Consider the following 9036-nt stretch of genomic DNA (forward strand, 5'->3'; position numbering starts at 1 on the left):
TGGAGCAATCATTTTTTAAGCCATGAGAACTGTTTTCCTTGATAAGGTGACAGTTATAATTCTCTGCATTATCTTGTTGTGGCCAGAATGAACAATACTTCATGCGACATTGAAGTTATAATTTTAAGCTGTAGGCAACTAACTGGATTTAGCCTGAGAAGTTAGCCATTATTTGATTTGTCCGCAATGCTTTCTTCCTTCTGTAACCAGTTAAAAGCTGAACAATTTCTAAACCAGCTTAGATACAAGGCAAAACTGATTTGTGAAGTTGGACATGTGATTCCTTGTAAATGTCTCTCTGCAGAGTCATCTCACTTTCAAAGCCCTGAAAAAAACTAAAAGCAGCAGCCTTCTCCTTAACCATTTGCTCTCACTGGCAGAAAGTGCTTTCAGCGCACGTGCAACAGGAAACTGACAAGGGTTTGTATATTTTTTAATAAAAGCAGAAAGTACTAAGTAACTAAGGCATAATTACTGCATAATTAGCACTGGGCCTTATCTGATGATATCATTCACAGTCCAACCTGGAGACCGGCAGTACTTAACAGAAGAACAGGGGATTTTCTTTTTTCTTTTTTTTAAATTTATCCCTCTGAAACCAGAAAATCCCATTTTTGCAATATTCACAAGTTAATCCCCTCACTCTGTCTGTCAACTGTCTCTCCCAACAGCTTGAGACATGGACTCTCCTTGCCTGAAAGATAACCTGTCTCTTAGCAAACTAGAACTTCCTTTCTCCACAGAGCCTGCAATGCTGCAGTTTCACATTAATAAGCCAAAAGGAACTCCCTAAATTAACCCGTTTTGTTTTAAAATACAAAAGGGCCAAGAGATTTTATAAAAAATAAAAATAAATACCTCTAGAAACCAAGCCTTTTCTGATTACTTACTGATTGATAGGACCTCGTCGTTTAATAAAACAAGGAGAACGCTGTGAAGAAAAAAAGTCTGGGGGCTCTACTTTTCACAAGCAATCGTTTGTTCTCAGCCATAACAAGCATTTTGCATGCAATCACTTGTGCCTGTGGTCCTAGCAAACATGGTCATTAGCTGGCATTCTACTCTTCACTTTTGTCTTGCAGTATTCTGAACTTTTTTACCCTGAATTACCCCCAAAGCACCATGCAAAATAAAGGGACATTTTAACAGTTAGCAGTGCACCAGACAGCAGGAAGTCTGTGTAGGTTCCTTATTTAAATAAACATGTTTACATATATAGAAAATCTATTCCAAATCAGTCATTAAAATCTAAGTGGAAGAAAAAAATATCTGGTTTTATTCAAAGTTATGGTGAATAACTTGGCAACTTTTAAATTAATTTGAAATTCATTCAGGTGCTTTTCAGTCATCGCAGTCACAAACAGGGAGTACTGAACAGAAAGATGACAATGCAATTGTTTTTGTTCAGACTTATCATAAACTATATTTCCCTGGACTTTTCATCTCTGCAGATTTCGAATTCCCCTTTCCAAGGAATATTTGACCTTCAGATTTCAGGCCCTGTATCTCTTGATTTCTTGCATCCATCATATGTAAGAAAACTGAAACTGGGCTACAAGTATATTATCTCTGTTACCTGACTTTAATTAATTTTGTTTGTTTTCAAAATCTGCATCGTGCCAACCCTGCATTGCAGAGGAATCTTAGCATGAGATCCCAGCTTGGCTCCTTCAGAGTCACTACAAACTGGCTTTAATTGTATTTACTCGGGTAGAAGGGGGGAAGGAAACCCCCCGCCAACCTAACCAGACAAGCAATGCTGGGCGACAAGCCCCCAGGGCGGCTGAATCTTCCAGCAAACCAGCCTGGGCGCTGTCCTTGGTGCTGCCGGCGCCATAGCGAGCACAAGCGCCTTACCTTCTGCCCCTGCGGAAACTGCGGACGTCCCCCAAACGCTAAGCAGAAAGCAGCGACATATCCCACTTTTAATACAAATAAATACCCCGGCCCAGCCTCTCTGTCCCCTTCTCGAAGACTTCAGGCTGACCGTTCTTCAAAGTCTTTTTGTTTTTTTCTTCTAGGCCCAACTCGGGGCCTGCGCTCATCTCGGGCTGCTTTAAGACCGGGAGTGGGGGGAGGGGAGGAAGGCAAGGGGCGATGAGGATGGGGGAGGGGCGGGAGGAAGGGGGAGGGGAGGAAGGAGAAAGAGAAAAGACAAGACTGGGAAGAAAAAGGTCCAGGAGGAAGGGGCTCAGAGAGAAGGGAGGAGTGAGTGGGACTGAAGAAGTTTTAAAGTGGGAAGGCGAAGAGATGCCAAATAGAGGGGGAAGTGATTAAGCACAGAAGATGGGTAAAGAAAAAAGTAATGGTGAAAGGGCAAAAGAAGAGAAAAACGTGAAGATAAGAGTGCAAAGGGTTTACAAACACACACACACACACACACACACAATCAGAAAACAAAAAAGAACAAGAACAAAGTGGCTAGGGGGTCGCTAGAAAAGCGGCCCGAACGGTGGGAGAGTGACTGAACAAAGAAAGGGCGTTGGGTGAATACTCCCACTGGGGGTGTAAAATGCAATCCGAAGGTGAAGAGTAATGGAGAGAGGGGGGCTTGGGAGGGGACAGGTGGTCTGGCACCGAAAGAAGAGCTGGGGGGAGGGGTCGGGGCCAAGGTAGCAAAGTCCGGGGTCCGATGCGGCGCGGGGCCACGTGGAGCGGGCGCTGAATCACTGCTGGGCTGTCTTCACCACCACCCCCCCCCCATCCCCACGGCCCGGTACCCGCAGTCCCCGCCTCCTCGGCCGCCGCCTCCACTGGGCGGGGCCCTGGCCCAGGACCAGCCGCCGCGGCTATAAAGGGGCTGCGGCGAGGGCAGCAGAACGCTGTGCCAGTCACACGCCCCGAAGCCGCCAAGATGAGCTACACGCTGGACTCGCTGGGCAACCCGTCCGCCTACCGGCGGGTAACCGACACCCGCTCGAGCTTCAGCCGCGTCAGCGGCTCCCCGTCCAGCGGCTTCCGCTCGCAGTCATGGTCCCGCGGCTCGCCCAGCACCGTGTCCTCCTCCTACAAGCGCAGCGCGCTCGCCCCGCGCCTCGCCTACAGCTCGGCCATGCTCAGCTCCGCCGAGAGCAGCCTCGACTTCAGCCAGTCCTCGTCCCTGCTTAACGGCGGCTCTGGGCCGGGCGGCGACTACAAGCTGTCCCGCTCCAATGAGAAGGAGCAGCTGCAGGGGCTGAACGACCGCTTCGCGGGCTACATCGAGAAAGTGCACTACCTAGAGCAGCAGAACAAGGAGATCGAAGTGGAGATCCAGGCGCTACGGCAGAAGCAGGCCTCGCACGCCCAGCTGGGCGACGCGTACGACCAGGAGATCCGCGAGCTGCGCGCCACGCTGGAGCTGGTGAACCACGAGAAGGCTCAGGTGCAGCTGGACTCGGACCACCTGGAAGAGGACATCCACAGGCTCAAGGAGCGCTTCGAGGAGGAGGCACGGCTGCGCGACGACACCGAGGCGGCCATCCGCGCGCTGCGCAAAGACATCGAAGAGTCGTCGCTGGTCAAGGTGGAGCTGGACAAGAAAGTGCAGTCGCTGCAGGATGAGGTGGCCTTCCTGCGGAGCAATCACGAGGAGGAGGTGGCCGACCTGCTGGCCCAGATCCAGGCGTCCCACGTCACCGTGGAGCGCAAAGACTACCTGAAGACAGACATCTCGTCGGCGCTGAAGGAGATCCGCTCCCAGCTCGAATGCCACTCGGACCAGAACATGCACCAGGCCGAAGAATGGTTTAAGTGCCGCTACGCCAAGCTCACCGAGGCAGCCGAGCAGAACAAGGAGGCCATCCGTTCCGCCAAGGAAGAGATCGCCGAGTACCGGCGCCAACTGCAGTCCAAGAGCATCGAGCTCGAGTCGGTGCGCGGCACCAAGGAATCCCTGGAGCGGCAGCTCAGCGACATCGAGGAGAGGCACAACCACGACCTGAGCAGCTACCAGGTAGGAACAGCGGCTGCGCGGCCAGCCTGCGCCAGCGCCAGCGCCGCGCGCCCCCGACACTCAGGCCCGCGCCCCGCCGCGCTCTCAGCCGCGCTCCCTAGCGGCCGCTGGCCAGTGCGCGCGCGCGCGACGCAGACCCAAGTTGGAGGCTCAAAGCGTCCTCGTCCCTCCCCATCCCCTCCACACGCCTCCCCCACGCACCATCCCCCGCTCGAAGACCCCTGATCGTTTTCAAAACGTGCTTCTTTTCCTTAGGAGTTCTAGTTTTGCACGCTTGCGCGTTTAAAGTAGGAGGTATACGTTCCGGTAGTTGATAAAGCAGCAACTTTAGGATAGCTGTGCAGAAACTCATGTATTCTCAACTTTTCCAGCCGTGATCGGAAGAACTCCCAAAATTGACTTCAGCCCAAAGGGCTCAGATGGAAAGGGCCAGGTCAGCCGTGGGGTTTCCCCATGCATGTGTGTTTCCTGCTGAGACCTGTTCTAGATCCGCTGGTCCCAGTGCGTGGTGTGCCCAGGAAATGTCTACTTGTCTTATTGATTGTTTGTTCGTTTGTTTGTGAATTCCTTAGATTTTTACTTTAAGGGGGGAGGGGGTCTGGGAGCGGTACCCGAGGTTTGCAAAGCTGGAGGGAGTCGAGGGAGAGGAGGAAGAAGGAGGAGGTGTGGTTCGCGAAAGAAGTGGCTGTTTGGAAGGATAAGTCTGTGGCTGTGTCTCTTTCAGGACACCATCCAGCAGCTGGAAAATGAGCTTCGGGGCACAAAGTGGGAAATGGCCCGTCATTTGAGAGAATACCAGGATCTCCTCAACGTCAAGATGGCTCTAGATATCGAGATCGCTGCATACAGGTACCGTGCTCGCGGCGGACGTGGCCGAAATAGTAGCCGCACTGTAGAGGCCGTTTAGGCAGGAACCTTCACCACTTAAGTTAAAGCAAGCAGGTTGCAGGAGTCTTAAATCAGTGCCTGGTTTTCTTTCTTAATTAAAAAGTAATTAAAGAATTGCAACTTTTTATGCAGCTTTAAAAGAGTAAACAGTAGTTAAAATGTTTGAATAAAGTGTTTAGAGGAAGAGCGCCGATTAATTTCAGTGCTTATGCTTAAACTTTTTTATTTTAGTGAAACAATTGTTTTCAAATATTTGAAACAAAAACAGAATTTTAGTTTTTAATATTTCATCTAGTGCTTTCAGCTTTTCAACTGTGTAATGTCAAGGACAAACACCAGGACGTTCCATTTCTCGCTCAGTTACAGCTTACTATTGCCATCATCTGGCTGAGAATAAATATGATTGATAGAATATATATTTTTTATTTAGATTTATGTTTATAGATCTAGATATACATCCAGAGAAAGAGAAGAGATTATAAATATATTAACTGATGTCACCTTGCTGTTGACTAAGTTCATAGGTGAAAATCCTTGACTAATAGTTTTTTTGGGGGGGGGAGGGGTTGTTTTTCTTTCTGTTTTTTTACCAGTAAGATCATTCATATTACAAGAATAAATTGCACTCAGCTCAGAGCCATCTGTCTTTTCAGGAAAGCTGAATAGTTATATAAAATAGACACTTTATGATTAAAATCGCAGACCAGTTTATAACTTGATACGCACATATTAGCACCTAGCTATGATATATATAGCTTGAATTCTAATATATTCTAAATAGTTTTGTAAAATTTTTGAATGTTTGCTAAAAGACATTTAGTATACATCTTGAAAGTCCAAATGCTCAAGAACGTCACTTAAGGCCTTTTTGGCCTCTAGGGAGCTTTTCAGCGTATTCATGTTGCACCAAATGGATTGCGGCAGAGCTGAGATTTGGTAGCTGGGTGTAGTGAGTGGACTATTGGGCGTGGTTAGTTACTGCATTGGGTGACTGGCTGATTGTCCCTGAGAATCTGTTTCTGTCATTGAATATGACGCAATATACTAGTGAAATGATAGCAAGTGTTACTTCAAGCGATTCTATTTATTCAAAGGTATCTACCACGTTACACATACTGTAATGAAGTTCAGAAGGCCCAATGAGATTTTAATTACGTCTTGCCTTCTTTGATTCTCTCCTTAGGAAACTCCTGGAGGGTGAAGAGACCAGATTTAGCACATTTGCAGGAAGCATCACTGGGCCGCTGTATACACACCGACAGCCCTCCATCACAATATCCAGTAAGTTTCAGAAAACCAAGGTAGAGGCTCCCAAGCTAAAGGTCCAACACAAATTTGTCGAGGAGATCATAGAGGAAACCAAGGTGGAAGATGAGAAATCAGAAATGGAAGAAGCCCTGACGGCCATTGCAGAGGAATTGACAGTTTCCATGAAAGAAGAGGGCAAGGAAGAAGAGGCTGAAGAAAAGAAAGAGAAAAAAGAAGCCGAAGAAGAAGTTGTAGCTGCCAAAAAGTCTCCAGTGAAAGCTATTGCACCTGAACTTAAAGGAGAGGAGGAAGAGGGCAGAGAGGAAGAGGAGGAAGAGGAGGGCGCTAAATCAGACCAAGCTGAGGAAGGAGGCTCTGAGAAGGAAGTTTCTAGTGAAAAAGAGGAAGGTGAGCAGGAAGAGGAAGGAGAAACAGAGCCTGAAGGTGAAGGAGAGGAAGCCGCCGAAGCTAAGGAGGAAAAGAAAATGGAGGAAAAGGGTGAAGAAGTGGCTCCCAAGGAGGAGCTGGTGGCAGAAGCCAAGGTGGAGAAGCCGGAGCAAGCCAAGTCCCCGGTGCCAAAGTCACCCGTGGAAGAGGTGAAGCCCAAAGCAGAAGCTGGAGCCGAGAAAGGAGAACAGAAAGAGGAGGAAGGGAAAGTGGAGGAAGAAAAGAAGGAAGAAGCAAAGGAAGCTCCCAAGGAAGAGAAGGGAGAGAAAAAGGAGGAGAAGCCAAAGGATGTGCCAGAGAAGAAAAAGGCTGAATCCCCAGTGAAGGAGGAAGTCGTGGAGGAGGCGGTCGCCAAATCAGTAAAGGTGAGCTTGGAGAAGGAGGCCAAAGAGGAGGAAAAGCCACAGCAGCAGGAGAAGGAGAAAGAGAAGGAGAAGGAGAAAGAGAAGGAGAAGGAGAAAGAGAAGGAGAAGGAGAAAGAGAAGGAGAAGGAGAAAGCGGAAGAGGTGGGGAAGAAGGAGGAGGGAGGTTTGAAGGATTCCAGGAAGGAAGACATAGCCATCAATGGGGAGGTGGAAGGAAAAGAGGAGCACGTGCAGGAAGCTAAGGAGAAGGGCAGTGGGGGAGAAGAGAAGAAAGGGGTTGTCACCAACGGGCTAGACTTGAGCCCAGCAGATGAAAAGAAGGGTGGTGATAGAGGTGAGGAGAAAGTGGTGGTCACCAAAATGGTAGACAAGACCACCAGTGAGGGGGGAGATGGTGCTACCAAGTATATCACCAAGTCTGTAACCGTCACTCAAAAGGTCGAAGAGCATGAAGAGACCTTTGAGGAGAAATTAGTGTCTACCAAAAAGGTAGAGAAGGTCACTTCACACGCCGTAGTAAAGGAAGTCACCCAGAGTGACTAATAGACGAGTCCATCGCAAAAGGTTAAGCCATATGACAATTTCAAAATGCATGTGATTGACAGCTTCAAAACAGAACGGGTTCTCCCATGGGGGCTCCAGGCATTGTATTTTACTTTGTGCGATATGAGGGACCTGCATGCAAGCCCAGGGTGCTCCGTCCCCAGTGTTTGGGCGATTCGAATGCGTGATACTGTATGTACCTGGGGAAGTGGCCAATTTCCTAAGCTGTTGGAAGGGGGGCGCTTGGGGGGATGTCTTGAGGTATATTATGCAAAGAACCAACTGAGCCAAAAATAATAAATGAAACACAGAACTCTCTTAGCCTTAAGAAAGCTATATTATGAATAATTATGTTTACCTCACTGGTGCATTTAAAAAGGACTTTTGTTCATGGGAGAACCTCGTTGACATGCAGTTTGCAACTTTTCATTGATTGATGTTAAACGGCACAGCAGTAGTTGCTCAATAAAGGTCATATTGGAAACATAGTCAGTTGCTTGGTGTCATGTCATTTCGAAGTGAATTCTCCACCACTTGACCCTTTCTTTCCCCAGAGCAGATTATTTGGGGGATTATAAGCAGCTTGCATTTCTTATCACTATTTCCCTGAGAGCGGTTACTGGGAAAACATAATTGACAAAAACATTTTCAGGTGTCAAAATCTTTACTTAGCCCAACCTTCATCCCCAAATTTTTAAATTATATTTTTGAAATAAAAATAAAAGCATCTGATAAAAAGGTAACATTGGGGGGGGATGGAAGTCTTCAACCTCCAGGTGTTTAGATCCCAAACCGGAACTCAGAGAACCTCAAGGTGAGAGGGGTCTTAACTTGCTCCTCTGGGGTTGGGACACAAAGGACCTCGTGACATTTATATCAATGTGTCCAGAAGAAGCAGGACTGGAATCTCTAACATTCTTAACAAGAAACCTCCAGCCTCAGATGCATGGTTCTGGTATACACACACATATACACTCACACACACACACACACACACACACACACACACACACACACGCACACAGGCTTATCTGCAGCAGTGAGTCTTGATTTGGTCGATGGAGGTTTATACTTTCAGTGTTTTACTAATTGGGGGAAATAATGTTAAAAATAAACAAAATATTCCACTTAGAAAAAGAAAAACAGGATTCTGTGATATAAGCAGTAAGTGTTTTTAGATTTTGTTTTTTAAAGGCCTGGAAAAAATTTTTTTAATTTTTTTAAATTTTTAAATTTTTTTTAAATTTAAAATTTAAAAAAATTTTTAAAGGACTGATCTTGACCAAGGAAATAATACAATGCCCTTTTCAAAATGTATCTGTTCTAAATCTTCAAAACCACTAATAGTATATTTGTTCCAAGTCTGTATTTCTTTTATCGATAAGGATCATCCCAATAATACAATCCTGATTCTCTTTTTAATGGCTTTTCAAGATATTCCAATTTTAATCCCTAAATATGTCCAGGAAGCTTGGTGCTAATGTCAATAATTGTAATGATGTTTCCCTAACATTAGCCCTTTGCCAATCCTCACAATTTTTGCTAGATCTGCGTATCATTTGTACAAACTCTTGGTTACATTTTTTTCTTTAAAACAACCATGTTTTATGT

The 9036-nt window shown here is 46.6% G+C and overlaps 1 protein-coding gene across 1 annotated transcript; it reads left to right on the top strand.

Annotated features, from left to right (window-relative positions):
• The first annotated feature begins 2726 nt into the window (after positions 1-2726).
• NEFM (neurofilament medium chain) lies at positions 2727-7913 on the top strand. Its single transcript, XM_082468886.1, has 3 exons — positions 2727-3934; positions 4659-4783; positions 6006-7913. Exons 1-3 carry the CDS (start codon positions 2855-2857, stop codon positions 7423-7425), a joined length of 2625 nt encoding a protein of 874 aa, XP_082325012.1. The 5' UTR covers positions 2727-2854; the 3' UTR covers positions 7426-7913.
• Positions 7914-9036: the final 1123 nt, after the last annotated feature.

Source organism: Balaenoptera physalus (assembly GCF_965194825.1).
Source record: "Balaenoptera physalus genome assembly, chromosome: 7".
NCBI classification, from domain to species: domain Eukaryota; kingdom Metazoa; phylum Chordata; class Mammalia; order Artiodactyla; family Balaenopteridae; genus Balaenoptera; species Balaenoptera physalus.

What these genes read in the sequence shown, in the direction of transcription:
- NEFM (XM_082468886.1), top strand. Translation starts at nt 2,855, where the DNA reads ATGAGCTACACGCTGGACTCGCTGGGCAACCCGTCCGCCTACCGGCGG. An exon ending in ACGACCTGAGCAGCTACCAG is followed by an intron (nt 3,935 to 4,658) that starts GTAGGAACAGCG and finishes TGTCTCTTTCAG; the next exon opens with GACACCATCCAGCAGCTGGA. An exon ending in ATCGAGATCGCTGCATACAG is followed by an intron (nt 4,784 to 6,005) that starts GTACCGTGCTCG and finishes TTCTCTCCTTAG; the next exon opens with GAAACTCCTGGAGGGTGAAG.